General features: G+C 38.8%; 1 protein-coding gene across 9 annotated transcripts in view; it reads right to left on the bottom strand.

Annotated features, from left to right (window-relative positions):
- atrx (ATRX chromatin remodeler) overlaps positions 1-26,806 on the bottom strand; it is a 172,425-nt gene that overhangs the window by 116,948 nt on the left and 28,671 nt on the right. For all 9 annotated transcript variants that reach the window (XM_078547550.1, XM_078547540.1, XM_078547543.1 and 6 more), the window contains 6 exons: positions 20,719-20,849; positions 19,904-20,020; positions 16,942-17,051; positions 15,423-15,490; positions 8,212-10,850; positions 6,541-6,616 (listed from right to left, as the gene is read on the bottom strand). In XM_078547550.1, the coding sequence (XP_078403676.1) occupies positions 6,541-6,616; positions 8,212-10,850; positions 15,423-15,490; positions 16,942-17,051; positions 19,904-20,020; positions 20,719-20,849 (3,141 nt within the window). The remainder of the gene's footprint in view (positions 1-6,540; positions 6,617-8,211; positions 10,851-15,422; positions 15,491-16,941; positions 17,052-19,903; positions 20,021-20,718; positions 20,850-26,806) is intronic.

The raw sequence follows: 26,806 nt of genomic DNA, 5'->3' as shown, positions 1-26,806 counted from the left end.
AAGTTGCCATAATTATAGCAAAACAGCTCTGCTCTCTTCCAATTGTTCACTTGCAAATATTATTTCTGGAAATTTGGTGCAACATTATTACGAATCTTAGTTTGAAACATTTTGATTAGTTACCTTTTAAATTCTACAGGCTCTAGAAACTTACATTGAATTACATTAAAACAAAATTCTTTAATTTTTAGGCATATCTCAAAAATAGACCTCAAATTAACAGTAAAAGGTCAGCTGTGTGTTGAAAAGACAAAATCCATAATCAACATGCAATCATATTCTGGATGAGGGAAAGTTGTTCATCCAAGGAAGAATGATTCTATTCTAAGAACACTAGTCAAAATGTTAATTCTGAATTGCTTGCCTTTGCTGTATTTTCTTTGATTTCAAAAACAGACAGAACAAATGAAGCATGCAGGAAGAGCAAACCAAAATGTTTGTTTTCCTACCTTTCAACCTCTCCACAAAATAGGATAACAGTCCCTAATCCAACATGGGATCATCATCTGGAAGCATTTCCCTTTTAGAAGTTGCCCAGGTTTTGTGACAGCTCGATGGGTAAATGCATCAGTTGGTGTAATACTGAGTCATCCATATAGGCTAATATGACCCATTTTCAATCATGAGTCTTTGGCGATCTCAGCTGGTGGTGCCAATGAACCATAGAATGTTACAGCACAGCAGCAAGTGAGCCTGTAAGCTCGAGGGTGAAGTGCAGAGTTTTTCCTCCACACAGGCCTCAGGTCTAACCTCTTGTTCATTCCTAAACCATTTGATATTCCTGCAACTAACACCCTTTTATAAGAATTTAAGGATTCCGTTTCACCAATGGTTTGTAGCAGGAATTCAGCATTCCAACCATTGGACAAATATTTGTTCTAATGTTCCTTTTGATTGTTTTTGTGATTACATTGAATGTGCACACTCCGATTGTCCAACGAAAACAATTTCTCAGCTCCAGAGAAGAGTCATATTGGACTCAAAATATTAACAGTTTCTCTCTCCACATATTCCGCCAGGTCTGGAGAGCTTTTCCAGCACTTTGTTTTTATTTTGGAAAAGAATTCCATCAGTTTTTGCCCCTCAATCTTGAATCCCGGTTAACAGATCAGCCCTCAACTATTTCATTTCTTCAGTAAATAAAACACTCAATTCCTACTTATAAGTGTAGTCCCTCATCTATAACACGAATGACCTTGTAAACTTGAGTGGTCCTGATTAATTCATCATTCTCCAAGTTCTCAATGATTTCATTCCAGATTATGGACTCCATTAGTCTCTCGACTGAAGAGTAATTAGAGGCTTATCCCATCTCTATTTTCTAAAGAGTACAATTTTATTTGCCATTCTTCAGTCCTCTGGAAAATTTCTCTTATAGAATTAAGGAGTCAGCGCCTCTACTGCTTTCAGCTAGCCACCCTCAGGATCCTTGGTGATTCAATGACCACAATTTTGATTAACTTTGAGCATAATTTCAACAACTGGTATTCATGTAGCACCTTAAAAAAGTGTAGCACCTTAAAAAGGTAGAACATCCGGAGGTGGAAAACAGAGGCAAACTATTTATTTCTACCAATCCCTCTTCCCCCACTATGAACTTACTTTCATTGTAGCAACCCTGCCTTTACTTTTACTATCCCTTTAATAAAGTAGGGACACTACAATTAGTCTTAATACCCTTGGGCTTGGAAAAGATTGGAAGATGCCTAAACTAAACCAGAATTCCAGCTTCCATTTGCAAATACATGACCCTTGTTGGAAAGTGAATGTGTTGATGTCTCAAGATAGGATTATACTTGGCTATAATGCCCAAAGTCCACTGGATATGCACATCAATGATGGCTAATATATTTCCAGCTCACCCCAATAAATGCTGTAGTAAAAAGCAGAGAAACCTCCCTTTCTGAGAACTAGACAACCTGTGCAGATGCACTACTCCACTTTGGAATTCCTAAACAAAACCGTTAGTTTGAAAATTTGTCCTGAAGGCTCTGACTGACTTCAACAATTACTTGAAATATATCCACATGAATGATCAATAGCACACATGGACTTTGCTTATACTGAAGCCATCAGTTACATCATCCTGTTAGTCCGTAAGGTTCAATGTTGCGAATTCTATAGTATCCCATCCTGTAAGGGAGGTATTACTCACCAACAGAAGATGCTAAGATGGTGACTTTGGTCTGAAACCACTCATTTAACACAGTGCTTTTCGACTATCACAATGCCAACGGTTTTTGAGCACTGTGGATATGAAACTTCAATTGCAGGACCCTATAAACAATTTTATACATGGAGCCATTACAATGTCCACTACCATCAAGTCCAAATTCATATTCAGTGCTGCATCTACTTTTGTTGAAGTTTAAAACCAGCAATGACTGAAGACCACTGCTTTGTTCCAAATCTAAAACTGCATTCATGGAAATAAAAATATTTATCAGTACTAATGACAAATATGCTTCAAATATGCTTATCACATGGTAGGGGATAAAAAAAAAAACAAGGATTTCTGTCATTGACAGAACAAACAAAAACAAACCTGAAGAGACATTTTAGTTCTCTGTCTATGCACATATCCTATTAAAAACAGAAATTCTCTTAGCGAGCCACTGATATTCTCTCATTGCCCCTAAAAAAGAATTGCAACATTCTGCTGTACAAAAGTTGAAAGAATCAGAAAAACCTGCATGTACAATAAAACACCAGCTGGCCAAATTAGTGTATCCTGAACATTTCAGGGCCAGTGATATCAATTCAACTGTCACTTCAAATTGCAAAGGAAGGACTTTCTCTCCCCTCAACTACCCCCCTTCAAATTGAAGACACCTTTCACTGCCTATAAAACAAAACAACAAAGTAAATTTCTTATAAAAACAGTCTCAAAATCTGAACAATTGTAATGTGAGTTGTAAACTGCATTGGTGTTATAAGAATCCTCCATTTTCAGACTTCAAAGTGGGAGTTTAATATAATTTTTGCAAAAGAAAAAAAACATGAGTTTGTCTAATTCCCAAAATTGTGCTCTGCTAGTATATTTAACTTCCAATTAATCCATCTTGTTAAAAAACTTGAACATTAATTATCCAGAAGAAAAATATTACCAAAGTGGAACACTAGGTCTTGGAAACTGCTTAGTCTGTGGCACAGCAAAAGGTTGCAGCAAAATAAAACAGAGTGGAGGAGGAAATGACTCACACCTCATTTTCCAGCTTGAAGTTAGCAAGGAACCTACTTCAAATTATATGCCAAGTCGAGGTAGAAACACTACCAGGGAACCTGCAAAGGCAGGCAAAAAGGTGTTGAATCCAGGGGAAATCAATTAGCTGAGATAGCTCAGCTTTGCATGCTCTGGAAGATTTTTAATTCATTAAATATACTTTTGAAGGTTGGATTTTTAAATGGAAGCTTAAATTTACATACATGGCTTTGTTGCATGTAAGTGACACAGGTGTGATTCAACCAAACACTAGAATATCTCTAGAAGACATCCTAAAATGTAGGTTTGTTCAACAATGCACAGCAGGACTGATGTTTCAATTGCTGATCTTGCAGAGGCCACATTAAAATTACTGCACTCATGGTCCTGACAGTTCACTTCTGTAAACAAGAAAACTTCCAGCAACATCTCTGCAGCCCACACACAATGACAGAGTTTTAATAAGGTCTATGATACTGTGCGATAAAAATAACTGCCTTTAAAGGCAACCATCTGTTTCTCCATTGCAAGTTAAAAAACTGCAAGATGCCAAATTATCCGGAAATGCATAATTAACAGAAAATTCACATCAACACTACATATTAAATTGTAGAAATATGATGTAGCAACAAAGCTGTGTTAACATGTCTCAGCTGCAATATATTCAAACACTGATACCTTCAATATCTCAATTCAATCTATTTATTTAAATTCAGTTATTCTGTCAATTTTATCTTGTTTTGGCACAGCTGCACATGAATTAGGTAATAAACATTTGTTGATTGAATGTTAATTTTTATTATTAATATTGGTCTGCCCCATGCGTCAACAAAACTATATTCCATGTGGTTTAACTGAGCTCTAGAAAGTTCTCTCAAATTCTTTCTAATTGCTCCAAAATCCAGTCAATCTCATTCCTCTGCCTGAAAACAGTTTAAATTTACATCCACTGAAAGATGATCAATTTTAAACTCATAACCCTGTGGAAATCGCAGTAGCGAAACAGAGCAATCACAAAAATGTAGTGCACAAGTATACAGTAGCATAGAATGACCTATAGCCACTAGACATTTCAGTTCATTACCTGCAACGGACTTCATTAAACTATTCATGAAAATTATTCTAATGAGAATGGTTGCATCATCTGTAAATGCAAATTTCTCAATTTACATTTGCAGGCTCACAATTGCTGACAGCAGCATTAAAGTGGTGTCTGGATAAATCACAAATGAGGTTTATAGATGGAGAGCACCGGAGCACCTTTCCAAAAGCATTTAAGTGCTTTTAAAAAATATATCTTAGATTTTAATTTTCCTATTGGTTTTATTGAATTCTTAACTTCCAATTGTAAAATATCAGTACTCAAGTCTTTTGGCTGCAGGCAGCTGGGCTTAGAAGTTTTCACATAAGGCTGCAATAGATACATGTAATCTTTCAGCACTTTCTAATACACTGGTTATTTTTGTTTCTAACTAATTCCTATCAGTCAACTAAATTACCAGATCTATTGAATTCAGTTTCACAACTTGCCATGGTGAGATCTGAGACACCTCCAAGTTGTTAGTTCATTACTACAACCACTAGGCTACCATATCTCATCCCGTACAATCAATTAAACTACCTCCAAATTGGCCATTGCTACCAAGACTTAGCAATGCTGACAAAACTCCAATGTTAGCCAATACACATTTCCTCCCAACACCAATCATATCTATGCTGAAACAAATTCCTGCATGCGTAGTTAGACATTCTATACCATATAAGCTTCCATATCAAAACAAGACCTAGGCGGGCTGATAAACATTGCAGAATTGGGGAGGAGTATGGAAGCAGACTCTCTCGGTCACTGCTGAAGCAGAATATGCAACGGCTAATAAAGTTTACTGCACTTCAAACGTATTCCTACCTATGGAAAGGTGGGGGGAGCTTTATCTGAGCGGGGCGGGAAGAGAAGGGAAACAACAGCACACAATGGAGAGGTAGCTACTGATGTTGTGATTTTTCCCCTTCATTTAACAACCACATGTAGCAATTCAGAAAGCCAGTAAGACGCAAAATTGAAGCTCATGCAACATGGAGAAATTCTTCTTCCTCCTCCAGCCAATATACAAACTAGCACAATTGACACCAACTGCAAATGATTCATCCCCCACTCCCCCATCATAGCCATAAAATGTGGGCAAAATATCCATGGGACATACACCAGAGGATGCAAACTGACTTCAAACCGAACTCAGGAAATACTACATAAGAGTCCACAACCCATTTCTGGAAGTCAAAGTTCATAGCCTGCCCATCCCCTCAACTCCAATAAAAATCAGAGTGAAGTCATAAACTAGCAGCCACCCCCTGCCATGAACCACAAATGCATTTTTATTTACTGCCATGTAACAAGTTATTTACCGATTCCATAAACATACATACTCCTAAAAATATATACTTTTCTTCACGTGTGCATGTGCATTATACCTCAGGTTAACAACATCCGAAAGGGGATGGGCTTGTTGATTCAAATTACTTTTTCCTAAACTTATGTCCCTAGGGTAAAATATACTCCAGATATTAGAAATGTAGTTTAATAAATTGCATCAAGACCTGGACATTTCCCTGAAACCTTCACCCCAATTACCTGCTTGCAACTTGATTTTCAATCAAGGCAACAATATTTTAAATGTATACAAAACTGTTAAGCTTAACTGAAGTTCACCAGACAAAACATTAGCACCCACATATCTCCCACCCTTTCTACCTTATTCCATCAATAACAACATTTAAAAAAATCCTAGCCCACAATTGAAACTCTGATCAAGAATCTCTTTTCCAGTACTTAGCTGAAGTTGGCCAATTCTACAGGCATAGCTACCATTTGATTTGTAAGCACATCTAATCACAAATTGAAAAACCACCATGTATAAATTAAATGCAGAATTGCCCTGTTGTGACCTGCTTAAATTCTGAACCAAGAACTTCCAAGTACTTCCAGAGCGTGCAGTGACATTATGAATAAACTTGACCAACTAATATTAGACTTTTGACATCTTTAATTTGGTATATTTAAATGCCACTTAACATTTTGAATCGTGTAGTTTCAAATAAAAATTTGGGACCAAGTATTTTCACAAAATTGTATTTACTGCATAAATTGTAAAAATGAAAATGTTTGAAACCATTTAAAAATCTTTTACAGAACAGAAACCAAGGTTCATATTAAAATATCTTAATAAAGCACAAAACATTAGCACCAATAGGTTTAACTGTTCAAAGAAGTGTTTGTGACTACACAAAATGCTTTTCTGGCAAAGAAGTCTTTGTAAAGTCCACATTGTAGAAATTATTACCTATTCTCAGGGTCATCGTCATAGTCATCACTGGCACACTGGGGAGCATTTTTTGAATTGCCCTCTGCTTCATCACCTACAATGACAAGACCAAATTTTAGTTACGAGTCCCTCCAAAATTACAGTTCATTTAACAGTGTTTTCATTAACTTAAAATACTGCTAAGCGATCATAATTATATAGCCAAATAAACAAAGTGGCATCCTGCATTTAATCTCTCTCGCCTTTCACAGATCTTTTCCTCCCCCATCTGCCTCGGCATTTCTCTAAACCTGTAATATCTCCAATTTTTTTTCCAGGCCTGATGAAAGATCATGCACCTACATTAACTCAGCTTCTCTCAACACCGATGCTTCCTGAGTATTTCCAGCATTTACTGTTTCCAGTTCTGACTGAAGGTCAAAACAAGGCTGAAAAATTACTGTTCAAAAATCTTAAAATAGAGCTAAATGCCTCAACTTCTCATTTTATACGCTCCAGTTTCTTTCTAGGATACAATTGTCAGAATTAGGGAGCTATTCTCTAATCCAAGCAATTTTGTCTCCCTTCACCGTGTGAAGTTAACTGGAGTGTCAGGTGCACATGAAGCCTGCCCCATTGTATCTTTTGGGCAACGGGAGCATATATACACAAATTCAAAATGTTAAAACTAGTTGGGTGCCAGTAACACCTACTTCAAAGTTTACATTTATTTTTGAGATTAATGGAAAAATTGTAACTTATGATTTTGCCAAAATGCAAATTAAAATACTTTTAAAAAATAAATCTGTCAACCTTTAAAAAGAGTTTTATGGAACTGGCATTGCTTCAGCATCCAAGTCATAAAGAACCTCCCCAAAGCTGTCCCAATTTTGTGACCAAAAACACTGTTGAACAGGAAACTTGCTTGTGGAACAGTTCATGAAGAAAGTATTAACATCCCATCAAGTGACCAAACTGATGAGTCAGTTGTGGGCACTGACTATATGAAAGGACACTGGAACACCACCAAGTCATTTGAGGGATGAGTTTTAGACAAACAAAGTGGTTGCACCCAGGCAGGTGTGAATCCAACTAACAAAAAAGCTAACAAAAAAGATGTTTAACAGGTTAGTTGGTAACTGGATGGTAATGAGATTGATGTTGAATAAAAATGGATAGTTGTTTTTGAAAAGGCACACCCAAAGGTTAGAAATACAATTACATTTTGCAAAGTAGTCACCAAGGCGGTGAATGAGAGAAGCCTAGTAATCACCCAAAACTTTCAAAAGGCTTTTTGACAAGATATTGTACAAGAGGCTTCTTTGAAGATGGAAGCCTTGGGAGTATTAGTGATCATTATATTGAGCTGGACTGAACTGGAAGGCTACGGGCAAAAAATAATTACGTATAGATTTGGTTATTTTTGGAGAGCTGCTTTTTGCATGTGGGCAGGGCAAATCTTTGGTCTAGAATTATGAATTTTTCACCTTCGAACTGACAGGAAACGTAATAGCATCCGGCATAAGTCAACAATTTAAACAGATGAGGTCAATTATTCGGGCTGGGCTATGAGAAGACATCATTTGCAGTTCATACGAGGCATGATCGGCTTATGGAGAAGGATGTTTGATAAACTATCAAACATACTATGCTTTGAAAACAAGAGAGTAAAGAAATGCAAAAACAATATCACAATAGAAGCACACCTACCTGATGACTGGCAAAACCCTGATCCTGTAGCAAGCACGATGTTTTCTGTGATAGGCTGTATCTTTTGTTCATCACTGCTGCCTTCTCCGGGCAAGTCCTGCTTGTCCCCTTGTTCAGTTGCTTCATCTTCATCTGACGAAGAGGAGCTTTCCTTTTTTCCCACAGCTCGTTTCTTCCGTTTTAATTTTGCTGTTTTTTCTTGAGCAGAATTTGTGGTAACTTTCTCATCTTTGGATGAATCATCCTCATTGTCCTCATTTATCTGTTTTTTTGTCTTCTTTGATGATTTTTTAGCTGTACTAAGTTTACTCAAGCTCTTTATTTCCTTTTCTAGGTCAGAATCATAGTTGGAAGAGTCTGAACGATGTTGTCTTTTTTTGTTAGCAACATTAATCCTTTTACTGGTTCTTTTTCTCTCCTTTCCACCAAAATCGGAGCTTGAAGATGAGCACTTCCTTTTCCGTTTAAGACTACTAGCCTGAGGCATTCGCTTTCTCAGACCAAACAGACTTGTCCTTTTAATAATTTTTTGGGATGTGTCACTATCTTTGTTATCTACATCTGATGAGCTTTCACACTTCACTGCTGCCTTTTTCAGTACCTCAGGGATTTCATCAGAGTCAGAGGTAGATTGCTCACCAGCTTGATGTGGTACATCTGACTTATCAGGATCGGATTCTTGCACCTCAGACTTCAGGCTTTTGCTGACCTTTCGGCCAGTCTTTACTTTTCCTGAAAAGTCAACTTTTTCTTTGCCTTTAGTTTCCCTTTTGGATCTCCTACGTCTTTTACCACCACCAGCACTATCAGTGTCTTCTTCCGATCTGGAGTTCACAATTCCTGCCCCACCAGGGCGCCTCAGAGGTGTAGTTTTTATGCGAGGCGATCGTCTGGTATCAGTGTCCTCTGACAGAACAGATGTATCATTTACAGGATCATTTTCAAGATCTTCAATTACATCAGATTTTTTCTTCCTCTTCTTTGAATTTTTTACATTGCCCTTTTGAGTGCTTTCCACTCTTTTTTTGCCTTTAATGGTGTGCTCTGCGGTAGTGACTCCTTCTCTATCCCCTGCATCATCATGGGTATCATCTCCAAACCCAGCATCATCACCATCACCTCCATCCCCATCATTGTCATCAGCACTATCTGCATCATATTCCGCTGCACGTCCATTGTTTCCATCGCTCCCATTATCCACTGCCTCAGCAGCATCACTCCCATTAGCCACTGCCTCGGCAGCGTCACTCCCATTATCTGTCTCAGCAGCATCACTCCCACTGTCCACTGCTTCAGCAGCAGTATCTGCTTTATCCTTCAATAGTTTTTTCCTACATGCACCGTGCACAGTTTTCTTAGATCTCTTAAGTGAAACTGGGGTCAATTTTATAAGAGGTCCACACTTTGTTGAAGAATCAGAGTCGAGCTCAGAGGATTTTCCAGAATTATTCTGACTTTCAGCAGCTGCCTTAGCTGATGGAGTATCTAACAGTGTGCTGTTACTTGCAGAATTATCCACAGTAATCAGATCTGGTAGCAATGAGTCAGTTGTCCCAAACAGACCTTCAGTCAGTGAAGAAACAGATCCCATATCCAAAGCTTCATCTAAACTGTTAAGCAATGTTGCATCTGCCATCTCTGATTCTAATTCAAGGCCTGTATTTTCACTATTAGCAACAGCTTCTTCATTTTTGACCAAAAGATCATCGTTTGATGTACAATCAGTCTCAGCCCTGAGCATTCTTGAATCCAGTATTAATGGATCAGTTTGTTCTATTGACATGATTTCTTGTTCTTCAGTGGTCTTGTCTGGTTCACTTGACACTCCTGTCACTTCCATCTGATCAGATTCATCTTCAGCTGCAATAGAGTTTTCTGCAATTGTCTCATCGCGTAATAAATAATTTTCATCGTTAGTGGAATCCAGTACCTCAAATTTTTTAACACATTCTTGTAAGGATTCAGTATGTTTCTTATTTTGTTCCATTTCCAAATCCTGAATCTCTTTATCTACAACTTCTTCCAATGCAAGATGTACTTTCTTTAGATCTCCAAGCACAGACTTAAAAGCTCTCAGCTGTCTCATGTTTACATTAGGCTCAGACTCATTCAAATCTTTTTGTTTTAAGAAATTAACAAAACTAATATTCAAGTTGGCTGTTGTATCAATTAGTTTGCGAGCTTTCTTCAGAATTTCTTTCGGCACTTTTAATGCCTTATAAGAATACATAATGTTTCCCGAGCCTGGAGAAAGAGCTGTTAATGAGCCTGCATCTTTGTCCTGTCCATTGCAATCTTTACTAGAAATTCTCTGAGTGTTTTTATACTCGTGATCCACAGATTTGTCACTGTCATGAGGACCTGGGGATTTGCATTTATCACTGTCCAATTTAAATTTATCAAAGTCTCTCCTCTTTCTGTTTTGTTGCCACAGCTGATCAAGACACTCAAATACACTGTCACACGCAGTGACCAAATCCAGTAAAGGCTCTGGATTACATACATAGCAGTACCATTTTTTGTTTTCATCCATTATATTGGATAGTTCCTTCCTACCCAGGTTTCGCAAGATGCAACTTTTGCAAAATGCATTGTGACAAAAATCACAACAAATTAGATTTCCACCTTCAGCACACCATCTGCAATACAGAAAAACAAATGTGAAGATTACAATTTTAAAAAAACAGGCTTCATAGCAAGAAAGTTATAATCATGGCTCTCTGGTGAGGCTATCAACTGCAATGGGCAGGGTAGTGCCTAGGGATTATACCCAAATGCAGCTTCAGTACACAGCACCTGTTAGGTTATTTAGTAGTAAGTGTTGGAATTCCTATTAAAAACATCTCTCTCCCGGTTTAAACTGCTGGTTTCGAGGGTGCGGTGCCAAGATACAATCGTCTCAGCATGCAGCTCCCCATAGGCCAGTATTATCATGTCTTTGAGATAACTCAGCCATCCATAGCCGTAAACACAATCAGGTAGAGTTTTCACTTTGATGCAATTGCCGATTCTGGTGTTAACTGCACCTGTTTTCAAGTGTTCTCCGCTTCAAAAAAAATGTTCAAGTGACAACTCAAAAGTTTGGTTAACAGATGAAAATAAAAATAGGTGCATTTTCAATCACTGTCAGTCCACCATGATTTTTAAGTGACTGAAATTAACTCTAAACTATTTTCTAGTTATTTTGGAGTACGTTAGTCAGTTTCTCCAAATTAAAACATAAATCACAATAAGCTCTTAAAACTTACCTTTAGTTTCACCACGCCTAAAAGAACCAGCTTAATATTAATGCCTTCCTGAAGGCCAGCAAACAAGTGCAATTAGTGCAAAATGGCAATTAATTCACCCAGGAGGCATGACCATAGTGTCTTTTTTTTTTAAAAAAAACTAGCACAAAACATAAATTGCATTTAAATTCTGTGATCATGTGCATCATTTACTCTAATTTTTTGCTGTAATTTAGCTGAAAAAGAACAGGACACAAGAGTGGAAATTCAAGGCCTTCTGTTTTTATAATGACTTTCCAATCTCAAAATAGCGACTCCCCGTTAAAAATGACAAATTATCCTTCTACATTTTACTGGTTCAGGACTTGGGGTTGTTTCTAATCCAGTCAGAATGAAGGATTTATGCTCTTCCTCCCCATCACAATTTACTTCTCTTCTCTGGAAAACACTATTGTCTGTTGGGGCCTGGTTCCCAAGGTCATGGCAACCTTGCACACACGTGGCAATTCTTTGTTTTACCTACAGTTCATCAGCAGTTTTTGACCCCGGCGGCATCAAGGTCAAACCTCAATTGTCACCGCCACAAGTACAGCTTCAAGCAGGGGGAAATGAATTGCAATTCAAAGTAGAAAAATAAGATTAGTCTTCCCACTACCTCCACCCACCCCACATTGACTAGATGCCCAGAGGTCAGAAAATCAAATAAGGTTTTCTGGTCTTTATGGTTTAGAACTTAACCAAATGCACAAGGCAGCTCCTGGACACCCAAATAAAAGGAGCACAAAATAAAATTCCACTCTGGGACTTGTTAGCCTCAAACATACAGCCCTCTTGAAATTTATTTAGGTCTCAAGTTTTAGTACACTTGATTGGTAAAGCGTAGCAAAAGCTCAAATAGTGTATAATCAATTACAAATTTAACAAGCTCTCCATCAGCTTTTTAGCCACTACCATTCAGATAACAATACTATGCATCTGCAACAATGGACCTCATCATTTCCTACCAAACCTACCTTCATTGCTCTTTCATTTCAGATTCTCCACCCAAGTTGTACTTAATTACCCATTGTTTGGCTTTCTTCCAATCAGAGTTCCAAGGCTTTTCCCTCATTGCATTCTTTATTCATATTAATGACCTGTTTTACTAATCATCGAATCTTAACTAGAGTTTTATTGTTGATTGCACACAATAAGCCCAGAACTTCAGCACACACATCCATTCCTCTTGCTCTGCAATTGCTGAACCAACATCTCAACCCCTTCTGATTTTGAATGGACTTTGTTTCTTTCCATGTTAAATGACAGACATTTTTTTCACTTTACAGCTAATACTAGCTTTTGATGACTCAAACCCCAGCCCGGTATTTTTCATAAGCTTGTTCCACTGCTGCTAACCCCAAAATGAATTCCCATATTGTTAAGGCTTCTTCTTCCAAGTTCAGCTTCTTCTTTTCATGCCAAACACTTGCTGGCAAACAAAAAAAAACACCCAAGATTTGAAAACAACACCCATTTCTTTTGAAGATATAAAATAAGTTTGCTAATTGCAGATTCCAAGTTCTCTCTTTTGCAATCATTTCCCTCCCCTTATTATACAAATACAACTGCATCAGAGGGAATGCTTGTCTGAACATTCCCCCCTTTTTGCATACATGCAATTGCTCGCATTCTCTCCTCACACCCTCAAAAAGCTGAAATTAAGCAACATTTGAATTTCCTGCTCTAACCTTTACCGGGATCAAACGACCAGCTTCTAAGCGGAGAGAGTTTGGCCTTACCATCACAAATACTATCTTCCAACAAGCTGATAAACTGAATATGGATGCACCCCAGATCTAAACATTGTCATACAGTAATGTAGTCCCACGTGCCAGAGTCCGCAAGAAAGTGCACTTTACCCACTGCCTTAGGAGATGCTCAGTACTAGTCAGCTCATCGGCGTATCAGGAACATCATGTCCTTGAAGATAACAACTAAAGTGCTACAACACAGATTGAAAACACAAAAGAATCCTCACATAACTATCCTAAAAGGCGCAGTCAGCTTGCTGGTATCCCAAAAGAATATACTGAAGATTCTTGGAAGTAGTTAAGGGATCAGAGGTCCTTGTATTCAAACGGAAGCACCAAAATAATTTCAACAAGAATAACCAAGGCATAGCTGAGCTTCCAGGTGTGCACAGATCCTACATATCTGACCAAAAAAACCAAGAAAAGTTAGATACCATCATGCAAAACACACACTGAAGCCAAACTAAGAAAAATCTACAGTTTGAAAACAGGGCTGCAGAGCTTCATCAAGCTGCCAATAAGCACAAGCTGAAGGCTCACCATGAAGTTCTCCAGCCTATGGCCCAAAAACCAACAGCAGCACGCCCATTCTCTCAACAGACAGCAATCAGCTCCTAACAAACAGTCATGAGGTTCTCTCTCATTGGGTAGAGCACTTTAACAATCTCCTGAACTAAGAATCCACAGTGTACTGCTGAAAAACAAGACAAGCTACCTAAGTTTTTCGTCTCGCATTCATCAGGACACTTCGCAAGAATACCAACAGAAAAGGGAACAATTTATATTGCATAAGAGAGAGTGCTGATTGGTTGGCAAGTGGGCTCTGATTGGTGGAGGCGCATCTACCAATCAGAGCCCACTTGCCAACCAATCAGCACTCTCTTCTCATGCAATATAAATTATTGTTCCCTTTTCTGTTGGTATTCTTGCGAAGTGTCCTGATGAATGCAAGACAAAAAGCTTTGGCAGCATCTCTCTTTTTTCCCAATCAATACTCAAGTTCTGTACTACCAAATGACTATTAATCCACAGTGTGAGGCAACACCACTGAATCACTTCCGCAGCATCATGTTCTGGATGAGTTTGCCTTCAATGCATCTCAAGCCAAGTCACCAAGGCCATAAACAACCGTCTGTGGGTAAGTCTCCAAGAGCCAATGGTATTCAACCTGAAGTATTCAAGGAGGAATTCAAATGGATAGGAAATGGAAGGGAAGTTCATCTGTGGCAATCATTGTGGTATTTCATTTCACTCCAGTGGGAAAAATCTTTGCAAGATTATTCTCGATAGACTAGTGCACCCAGAATCATAGTGTGGCTTTCATGCTGGACAATGAATGGTTAACATGTGCTTTGCAGCATATCAAATTCAAGAAATGTCCCACAAACAGATCAACGACATTGTACAATGCTTGTTCACCTAAGGCCTTTGACTCAGTAAACTGTGAAGGCCTGTGGAAGATGCTGTACAAATATGGTTGCCATGAAAATTTTTTCCACTCATTTTATAAAAGCATAATGGTCAGTGCAGTGCAGAATGTTGCCTTCAGATACTTTTCCTTGTCACCAATGGCATCAATAAGGCTTCACTATGGCTCCAGCTCTGTTTGCGCTCCATTTTTCAGCTACACTCTTCTGTGCACTCAAAGGCTTCGACATAGGAGTACACATTCAGTTCAGGACAGCAAACGTAACAATCTGCAAAGATTCAAGGCTAGCACAAGGATCACTGAACAGCTATGAATTGAACTCATTTACCAGTGACTGTGCTCCCATGGCAGATACCCAGAGCACATCCAGCTGCTTGTCGTCAAAACTATCAAAGCGATGGGAAAACCCATCATAACAGCCTCACACTTTCTTCCCCATAAAGTCCAAAAACTGCCTCAGCCAAATGTTTCAAACAATCACCAGTGAGCCATGTACAGCCTGAGCCCTAACTATCTGACTCAAAGTCCAAGCAACTCAGTCTTATTTGAGCTTACATTTATTTGTACTGCTCGAATATCAGAGGGTCTGGAGTTACAAAAGAGTACTTTTTGGCACTTAGTAAACACTGATACCAATTTTACAACACTGATACCAATTTTTAAACTGAATTGATGCAGTCAACCCAATCCTGTCAGATAAATTTTAGGCACCTCGAATAATATGAGAATTCAACACGAGTAAGGAAAAGAAAGTGGGATACCTACCTGCACTGCTCATCCATACCATCTGCATCTCGACTAATATCATCACTCATGTAGTACTTATGGCAACTCTGTAAAATAGAAGAAATGCATCAGGAATCAGTAAGGGTGCAGTAAACTGATTTCTGTGATTCAGGCATGGTTATATTTGTCTATATTAGAATAAAAAGCTTAAATTAGGAATGGTTAACATCCCCAATTATATTGAATCAACATGGTAAGCCTAGGACCTGTTGTTCTTTCTTGCTTCAAAGAGACATATTACAAGAAGCACCTCTAAAAAGTATATTTTTCCACCAATTTAAGTGAACAAGGCCAGGAGTGACTTGTTAAAATATTTATAATATATCCAAAAATACAGTACTGTCATTGCATGCTCCACAGTAAATACAGATAACCATCTCCTATCGAATTCTGCTACGTCAAAATTACAGCATTTAGCCATCATGCTTCTAGGGGTCCTCTAAATAAGATTTTCCACTTTTAAATGAGCAGCCATTAGCAACCACATTCCAGGTCTTGCAGCAAGCCTATCGCCACCCCAAGAGACTGCTTTGGACGCTTGAAATTCCTACAGCATAAAACAATGTACAGTATCAGAGTCTCTTTAGTCCCAGGATGCAGCAGTGTAACCTCCCTCCTGGATACAGGTAGTTCCTACCCACTAGACTCTATACAATTAAAAGAAAAATGGCCTGCAACCACAGGTTTTAACCAGTCTTTTAAGTCAAATAAATTGTGATTGTATCCAAGTGGGTTGGGAGGCCCAATTACTCAGACTGAGCCCTTTAATGAATTGGACCTTTTAATGAATTAAAAGATGGAAGTAAAAAAAATTAACTTTTCTTTTCAAATTATTTGTAATTTAACCCACACCACTCCTTCATTTACCCTTCCACTTCCTAACTCCGCTCCAATGACATATAGTGTAATGGTGTCACTCTTTATAGCAGTGGCTGTTTGTTTTAGTTTCAGCTTTGCTCTTGTACACTGGGGACCTTAAAATCATCAGCATCCTCCTTGCACCCCACCCCCACACTTGTTTGGCAGCTGACCCATCACTTTATGCCTCTGTTTTAAAGTTCTCATCCTTGTGGTCAAGTCTCTTATTGGTCTTGCACGTTCCTATCTATAACTCTTCTAGCCTCTCTCGCTCAGTTATCTGTACTCATCCAATACCGGCCTTTTAAGCATCTGATTTTAACTGCTCCAGCACAAGTCACTATGCCTTCAACTAACTAGGCCTAAGCTCTGGCATTCACTCCCTAAACCTTTGTCTCTCTCCCTCCTTAAAAGACCAATTTTGCCCTAATATCGCCTTACGTGGCTTGGTGTCAAATTTAGCTTATAACACTCCTTTGAAGTGCCTTGGGTCTTTTTTTTTTAAATTACGTTAAAGGTGCTGTATAAGTACAGTTTATTGTAAATGCTTGATCATGTTGTCACAAATGGCAAAATATACAAGTTTCCCCTCTGTCAGTGGAGCAGAGTGCAACTTCAACAGAATGTGAACAGCTCATACCCTACAAATGAGAACTTTCAGTGCTGGATGCCGCTGGACTGAATCCTTGTGAAAATGGTTTACTTGCTGCCCACAAGCAGTGCAGCTGACTATTCCATGTAGATTCTCATCTGTCAAAAAAATGCAATTTTAAATTGTAAGTTTGTTCATTGCTTCACATGGTTGCTAAAATAAGATTTCACTAGAACTATAATGCAATCTAATTGCACAGAATATACTCTACCCCTTCGCCTGGATCAATCTCTGACCCAAGATAAAAACAATTATCATAAACTCCTTTGGATTCACAGATCAGGTTATGCTGTTATCAACAAAATCCCTTCAGACTGGGTGAAAGTGCATGATGCAACTGAAAGATTCAGGTTTGGAAGCTATGTTGCACATAGAAATACGTGAAAGTGATACCAAAACAAACATAGGATCTACGTTTTAATACAATTGTGTTTTAATGCACGACTTAAGAGTCAAAACCTTTCTCCTAATAAATATTCTTGACTGCAGTAAGATGGACTCAGACAATGGATGCATCATACAACTGTTTCTGCCATTTCTCCATTCAAAATTTTCTAAAATAGTCAACATTAAAGAGAGAACCTGTATTTATAATACGTCCTTCACGACCTCAGGAGATTCCAAAACACTTCACAGCCAATTAAGTGTAATGGAGGTATGCAGTGGCCTATTTGTACTCCGCAAGATCTCACATCTAATCCTGCCAGATAACCAGAGGTTTTCTTTTGCTGGTTTAGGGGTAAATGTTGACCAGGATAACTGGACAACTCCCCTGTTGTTCTTAGGGTACCATGTGATATTTCAGGGTGACTTGAGGCAAGACGTTGGTTTAATATATGCAAAACATCACACCTCCCAGCAGCACTATACTCAATGGCAGCTTAGATTGTGTACTCAAGCCTTAAATGGGAATTGAACCTGCAATCCTGTGACTCAGGTGCAAGAGTGCTACTGCTGAGTCAAGGTCCAAACAAAAAGTAAATTAACATTAAAAATACTGAACATGCAAAAAAATACAAAATCTCAAGGGATCAAAACCACAAGGCACATTTAAACCCCAATAAAATTTCAAAATCTCTATAAACTAGGGTTCCAGGTGATATCAAATTATCACTGGCGTATCAACCAAGATATTTAAAAACTAGGAAGTGGTAGGCCTACCTTCTTCCTATCCTATCAGCACATACTGAAATGCTAGAACTAAACAATGCACAGCTGCTCATTGATGGACAATAAGGTAGGTTTAAATTTCTTTAACTAAATGTGGAGTCATACACTGGACAATATCCAGGCTTGGGCTGGCAAGTGGCAAGTAACATTCGCGCCACACAAATGTCAGGCAATGACCATCTCCAACAAGACAGAATCCAACCATCACCCCTTGACGTTCAATGGCATTACTATCACTGAATCCCCCACTATCAACATCCTGGGGGTTACTGTTGACCAGAAACTGAACTGGACTAGCCATATAAATACTGTGGCTACAAGAGCAGGTCACAGTATAGGAATAGTGTGGCAAGTAACTCACCTCCTGACCCCCTCAAAAGCCTGTCCACCATCAACAAGATGCAAGTCAGGAGTGTGATGGAATACTCCCCACTTGCCTGGATGAGTGCAGCTCCCTCAAGAAGCTTGACACCGTCCAGGACAAAGCAGCCCGCTTGATTGGTACCACATCCACAAATATTCACTCCCTCCATCAGCGACACATAGTAGCAGCAGTGTGCGCCATCTACAGGATGTACTGCAGGAACTCAAAGGCTCTTTTGATAGCACCTTCCAAACCCACAACCACTACCATCTAGAAGGACAAGGGCAGCAGAGAGATGGGAACACCACAGCCTACAAGTTCCCCTCCAAGCCACTCACCATCCCGACTTGGAAATATATCACCATACCTTTACTGTCGCTGGGTCAAAATCCCAGAACTCCCTTCCTAACAGTACTGTGAGTGCACCTACACCACATGGACTGCAGCGTTTCTAGAAGGCAGCTCACCAGCACCTTCTCAAGGGCAACTAGGGATGGGCAATAAATGCTGGCTGAGCCAGCAATGCCCATATCCTGTGAATGAATAAAAGAAATATTGGACCAGATAAGGAGGCCCAAGTATTATTTAAATGATGCAAAAGGCAAGAACAGTGGTGGTTCAAAACAATTTTCAGATCCATATGCACCAATCACTAAAGCATAGCAATCAGATACAAAAATAATCAAGGCAGCTAATGGAATGTTAGCCTTTATAACTAGATGGCTAGTATATAATGGGGGGAGGAAGTTTTGATCCAGCTATATAAAGCTGGAGCTGCAGCACATTGAACACTGTACTGTACCTTAGAAAGGATATATTTGGCCTTGGAAGATTAGGGGATTACATAAACTAGGCTTGTATTCCCCAGAACAAAGGTGGTTAAGAGTAGTTTGATGGAGGTTTTTGGATCTTGAAAGGAATGAATAGGGTTGACAGAGAGAGGGAGACATAACCTTAAAATCAATATCAGGTCAGTTACAAGACAAGTTAGAAAACACTTTACTCAAAGGGTGGTCCCACAAAAAGCAGTAGATTCTAGCTCAATTAATAATTTTAAATCGGAGGTGGATAAGATTTTTGCTAGCTATGATTATAGAATGATATGGATCTATTGCAGAGGATGGAGTTGATACTGATCAACCATGACCTCATTGAATGGTAAGACTGAATGGCCTACTCAACTGTTCCCATATTCATGCCCACACCCAAATGTATAGGTTCTAAAATAAATTTCTAGTTTTTATAGCACATTTTATATTTACATATTTAAGAAAAAATCATTCTTAATTAAAACCCTCTTCACCACAATCCTGGTAAGACTCAATTTTACTAAATTTAACTAATCAACTGCTCCGAGAAATCTTAAAATTGCCAATGACATTGTCTTAGTTAACAAATGCCAAGCAATTTGCCTACCTCCACGTTTCTTAGATGTTTCCATTTTGTTCTTAGAATTTTTGCTTCTAAATTCAGGTCCTCGAAAATTATCTTTGTCTTCATTCCATACTGGTTCAGGCTGTACAACTATTGTGCCTAAAAAAAGTTGAGCAAGTTTTTTAAATTATGATACGTACACCAAATCTTAATGGTTTACAAAAAATGCAAAACCTAATGTTACATTCTCTTTTTTCAGGAGACTGAAGGAGCCGATGACTTAGTCAAATGTCTGGACTGCACTGAACCAGCTCCATACAGTAGCATAACAGGTACCCACAATGGGCTATCCTTTTGATGTTTCCTTCCTGTGAAGAACAGTCTGGCTTTCATGTCTCCATTCTGGCATGATTAAAACCAAGGCTTCAGCACAAAATGAAACTGTATTGCACTACTCTAAAGCATAGATTAGTGCACCAAAATTCTGCTCATTTTAAATAAGTTGTATGTCAAAGGAACATTTGGGTACAAACAAACCTAGGAACTTGTTCTCAAAGTGTCCATCATTTCAACACAATGCAATACAACCAGCATTTTGTTCTTTACAGTATTCTGTAAACTGCAAGAGAATATTGTAACACATTTTCCATGTTCTACAACTTCCAATGCCAGTTATTATAAGCAACCTTCATTTAATGAACAACCATTTTATAAAAGTACATCTAAAAAGATTATTTTTTTTAAATCCATGTCACGTGTTTGTAATATATTACAGAAATGCAGATCTATGCTTAGTTGCGGTCTTTACTAAACATTTAAATGAAATGTGTAGAAGTAAAATTCCTCGCCTGACCTACCTTTGGGCAGACTATTCACATCTAAATCATTTGTGTCCTCAGTCTTTGAAGTCAATTTTTCACAATCAGAAGTGTTCTCATTCGACATTTCATCATCTGATACAATGTGTTTTGTCACAAACGAGGGCTTCCTGCAATCAAAACCAAATAAAAAACTGTTCAACATTTGCAAAATTTTTCATTGCAACAAAGTATGACAGTATCATGAGTCACTTTACATTTTGACAGTTACTTTTTAGTATAGGTGATGGGGAGGTGATGGTGTAGTGGTGCTGTCGCTGGACTAGCAATCCAGAGACCCAAAGTAATGCTCTGGGGACCCGGGTTCAGACATGGTGGGATTTGAATTCAATAAAAATTTGGAGTTTTAAAAGTCTAATGATGACCATGAAGCCATTGTCGATTGTAAAAACCCTGGTTTTTGGTTCACTGTGAATACTGTCCTTACCCGGTCTGGCCTACATTTGACTCCAGACCCACAGCAATGTGGATGACCCTTAAATGCTCTCTCAACTAGGGTAAGGTAATAAATGCTGGCCTGGCCAGTGACACCCACATCCAGTGAATTAAAAAAGTAGTATTTTGAAAGGTCTGGCTCTAATTTTTGCCCTAGTCCTAGAATCCCCAACCAGCAAAAAACATATCTTGACATCTATCCTATCTGTGCCCCTTAATAGTTTGAAAATTTCAATCAAATCACCCCTGTAATTTTATAAGTTCCCAGTAATACAACCCGTTTGTTAAAGCTCTCCTCTTAATTTAGCCCTAGCACTCCCTCCAAGGCCAATATATCCTTCGTGAGGCATGTCATCCAGAACTGCTCAGTGACTTCAGGTGTGGTCTAAACCAGGCTTTGCATTATTGAAACATCACTTCAACCCTTTGTATTCCAGTCCTATGGATAGAAAGCCAGCATTCCTTTAGCCTGATTATTTTATGTGCCTATTTTTGACATTTTAATGATCTACCTACCTGGACTCCCCAAGTCTCTTGGACCTCCACTGTTTCTAGCTTATTATTTAGAAAGTACACCATTTTATCCTTTTTAGGTCCAAAGTGGATTATTTCACATTTGCCTACATTGAAATCTGTTTGCCTGCATTGAAATGTTTGCCAATTAACTCATTCAATTAACCCAAGAATGTTATGCTACCATCAACACAGCTTGCAGTACTTCTTGTCTCATCAGTAAATTAAGTTTTCTACCCCATCATCCAAGTTTTTGATAAACACAGTGAATAAGAGAGACCCCAACACATTGCCGTGGGACACCACTAGTCACATTCTGTCAACTAGAGCACCCGCCCGTAATCGTCTGCTCTCTAACTATTTCGCCATAAAGTCAATAATTTTCCTTTCATTCCATGAGCTTAAACTTCAGCTCACAGTCTATTTTAAAGAACATTATCAAATGCCCTCTGAAAGTCGATATAAGTAAGTGACATCCATAGATATGACCTGTCCAGCACTTTTGTCATCTCTTCAAAAAATTAAATCAGATTCTTCAGGCCTCAAGACCTACCCTTTACAAACCCACAATGGCACTCTAGTAATTTCCTGACAACAGGTCTACAATTGCATGGTGTCCGAGGTTCCCATGAGGCTAATCACAGTTCCTCAATTAACTCCAATGACTTCCTAATTGAAAACCACCATGCTGTAAACTCCCTTTCCCAGCATGCTAAACCTAAGTGCCAACCTCCCTAACAAGGGAAAAGGAGTAGGAGAGGAAGTAAGCATTTCTACTTCAAGGGATGCATCACAGCCTTTACTTCAAAGGTTTCGGTTGCTTGCTGTAGCAAGGAAACCAGTGTTGCTGAATATACAGTGCTACAGTTGCTTCAGTGAAAAACGAAGTCAGAATTATTGCTTGCAGATCCACCAATCCTTGGAAGTATTTCACAACACAATGATTTTTCTTCAAGTAACCTTCAAATTGCCAAAAAAATCAAAAGAATTTGATGTTAATATTTTCAAGGGATATCCTTGAAAACAGAATGCAAAATTAATTTAGTTCACCCATGGCATAAACAACTTTCAAAATCCCTAGAAAAAGTGCACTCTTTTGCACACTAACAATTGGCTGTTCAACAATAAATTCCATCATTTGTGGATTTTGCTGTGGGAAGGGAATGGACAGAATCATTGAAAATACACCTTAACACACCAAGAAGTTCTGTAATCCCATGTACCAAAAATGAAAACTGACTTGCAGCTGGCATAATCCAATGGGATATTCAAAAATTGTGCAGAATGTGACCCTTGAAATACCAACAAAATTTCCAGAATCTCAAAAATGGAATTTCACTATCTCTGTAAACAGTAATTCAAATGATCAGTGATCTTTCATTCCTTAACCTAATACAGAAGATAGAAAGTTAAAATAGATGAATGGGAAATAGAGCTATTCACATCATAAAGCCAAAGAGATTAGAATTTAAACAACCCACAATTAGATTTTGCTAAGTATTCACAGAAGAATGAAGCACACGGGTCTTTTCTTCCATTTGCAGTCTGCACCCATACTTTGATTCTCATCAAAAAACTTCTGCTTGTGGTGGCCTGCATTCTACGATTTCCCCAATTGATTTAAAACTGATCAAAAAATGGGAGTGGGATTAGGCGAGGATGGAAAAAAGGGCGCAGAAAGCAAAAGAAAGCCATGCCGAAGTACCCTAAATATTAAAAACAGTTGTAGGTAAGGTGACCAAGTTTATAAAAATAAGTGAAGAAAAATTTCTGATGCAGTCTGCAGTCACTTAATGCAGCAAGTGACTAAATTGGGAGGCAAGTCATTCCAAAGTCAAGAACCACACATCTGACATACGATACAAAGTTAGTTACGTTGGAGTCTTAGTGAGAGTAAGATGAAAACAAAAAATAAACTGAATATACAAGCAAGCAAAAGAAAACTAAGGTGGTCAACAGGATGAACTCCTTAGGCAGTTTCAACATTGATGCCTAAGTCAACTTTAAGTTAAACATTCCCTTTCCAAACTCTCAAGTGCAACACTATTTTGTGTCCTTCAATGAAGCAACAAAGTATGGCCAAATGCCAATGACTGAATTGTGAGGAAGTCGCCTTGAAAGCTGAACCTCTTAATACGGATGGATAATCTCCAGTGCCCATATATTGATCTGGCAACTAAGACATAATAGCTGAGCCAGATCCTTTCCCCAACAGCCCTTCCCCTCTCTCAACCCCCTCCCTTGCCCCATTCCTGATTAGAATTAAAAACATAGACAAAGTTACAGATTACAAAACTCAACTTGCAAATCCTGGAGACCAGACAATTTCCAATACCCTACTGTGGTCCCTTACTGAAGGAAAAGTCAAAATTGATAGCCACCAAGCAGTAATGAATGGAGGTAATGATAACAGCTACTCACACATCCCTTTTTAAGCAGTTTTTGAGATAAACCATAGGTTAGCCTAGATAGTTTATTCAGTCAGGCAGTAGCACCAACAGGATAAATTCAACCTCCCTTCATATCAGCATCCTAAAACATCTCACCATTTTATACCAAAAAAATCTGCCATGGCTTCCAAGTGATATAGCTGGTTAAGCCAATTAGTGGCCGAGTAACAAAGGTCTGGAAAGCCCCAGGCTCAACCTTGGATGTGAGATATTAGGTGGGTGGTTTTAGCAGTACACCTTGGTGCCATTCCCCACTGTCATTCAACAGCATTTTCCAAAGCACATACATTTGGATGATAAGATATCAACAGGATCAGGTTTAGCTGTGACGTCTCCTACCTGCTGTTGAATAAGCTGTAAATACTGATCAGAATTTTACTCCCTCTGCTACTTTCTCTCAGCACCAATTAATTGCCACAGCACAGTTCCACAAAATCCAGACTTCCCTGGACCTCAAAGTGGTATTATTCATGCACTAGCCTGACTAGTGAGTGCTGGCAAAGACCAAGTCAGGGGAACAATCAAGACCAAGTCAGATCTTAGCCCAAATATCTATACAACATGTACTTCCAGCAGAAATCCAGGAATATAAGGGAATAATTCTACTGCTCCCATCACCATCATGGCCACAATCAATGATCTCAGCAGACAGAGTCAATTATCAAATCTTCCTGGTCAGTATAACTCACTCAGTCACAGAATCTTCAAAACAATCTCTATGCTCACATGGAAAATAGCCACTATGGAAAGGAATCAAAAAGGATACCAAAACTCAGTGAAAGGATCAATGCCTTGAGGTGGTGGTGATAGGGAGAAGTTTGATGTTTAAAAAGTGAGAAAAACTCTGCTCCCTCAATTGCCAGATTTTTCTAAATCATGAGCAATAAAAGCCTCCTGGGTCAAGCACTGCCTCAACAGCTAACTAGTCATGGTTGGGGCATACAAGTGTTATGAAAGTAAGCAACTGGTCAATGTAGGTGTACTTGAGTCTTTTCACCAGGTGATCTTAGAAATATGAAATTGATTTTTTTTTTTTATTTGTTCATGGGATGGGGCCATTGCTGGCTCAGTCAGCATTTATTACCCATCCCTAATTGCCTTTGAGAACTAAATGGCTTGTATTTAAGAGCCAACCACAACCATATTGCTGTGGGTCTGGAGTTACATGTAAGCCAGTCCAGGTAAGGATAGCAGATTTCCTTTCCTGAAGGACATTAGTGAACCAGATAGGTTTTTAGGACAATCAACAATGGTTTCATGGTCATCATGAGACTTTTGATTTCAGATTTTTTATTGAATTCAAATTTCACCATCTGCCATGGTGGGATTCGAATTCAGATCCCCTGAGCATTACGCTGGGTTTCTGGATTATTAGTCCAGTGACAATACCACTATGCCGCCACCCCCCCCCCATTCTGTAGGTATTTGCCACTTTGATCTGAACTACCACAAATACTGTGATGAACTTCTTTTGAACTCTCTTCTTCAAAAGGCAGTGGAAGCAGGGTATTTTTATATTAAGGCAGAGCTAGATAGATTCTTGATTAACGGGGGTGAAAGGTTATCGGGGGTGGGGGGGGGGAGGTTATAATCAAATCAGCCATGATCTTATTGAATGTCAGAGCAGGCTTGAGGGGCTGAGTGGCCTACGCCTGCTCCACATACGTATGATAAATCCCCAGGGGGTGTTTCCACTTGGAGAGAGGAGAACCAGGGGCACAGTTTAAGAATAAGGGATCTACCATTTAGGATGGAGAGGAACATAATTTTTTTTCTCTCAAAGAGTCGTTAGTCGGTGGAATTCTCTTTCCCAGAGAGCAGTAGAGGCTGGGTCATTGAATATATTCAAGGCTGAGTTAGGCAGATTTTTGATTGAAAAGGGAGTCAAGGGTTACCGGGGGCACAAACAGGAAAAGTGGAGTTAATGCCACAATCAGCTATGATCTTATTGAATGGCGAAGCAGGCTCAAAGGCTACAAGCCTACTCCTGTTCCTAAGTCCTATGTAACTTGGCCTCTGACCAACCTTTCAATTAACACTCCTGTCATATATTCACCAGTTCATCTTTATGTTCAGTTCAATGTGGAATACCCAGGAAAATTATAATGGCTGGCACCGGCAGAATTTTGGCCAGATCCAGATAGGTCTACGCAAGCACTAGAAAAAACAGGTGATGTAGCTAGAAAATTGTTTACCTGCAAAGGGCACCAATGCATTTCTGTCACACAGATAGTATACATGGTGAATACAAGCAGTGCCAATGTTTCTTAGCAATCTCAGCAAAAGCTTGGGGCTTTACTTTCCTCTAGCAGTATTGCCCAATAAAAATTGCTGATTTGAAAGAAGCGCAGCTACGGAGATACCATATTAGCCATGTGCACTAATTTAAGTAGAAAACACCTTTCATCCACTCAATACAGGCAAGTTAAGCTTACACATGTATTGCATAAACATCTACCACCATTCAGTAACCAAGGAAGTCAAAAAAACTCTTTGCACAAATGTTTTTTGTCTATCCCATTTACCAAAAATGTAATATAATTGGCAATATCAAATAGTAATTTTTGAAACTTTACACTGCATTACAGTTCATGCAGGACCATACTCTACAACAGACAACATTGCTTTCAGGCCTCTCCCAATGCTGGTCTTCAGCCGAACTCTAGGAG

The sequence above is a fragment of the Cetorhinus maximus genome, chromosome 8 (assembly GCF_964194155.1).
Source record: "Cetorhinus maximus chromosome 8, sCetMax3.hap1.1, whole genome shotgun sequence".
Taxonomy (NCBI): domain Eukaryota; kingdom Metazoa; phylum Chordata; class Chondrichthyes; order Lamniformes; family Cetorhinidae; genus Cetorhinus; species Cetorhinus maximus.
Note: the sequence above shows the minus strand (reverse complement) of the source record. Positions and strands in the feature narration are given on the sequence as shown.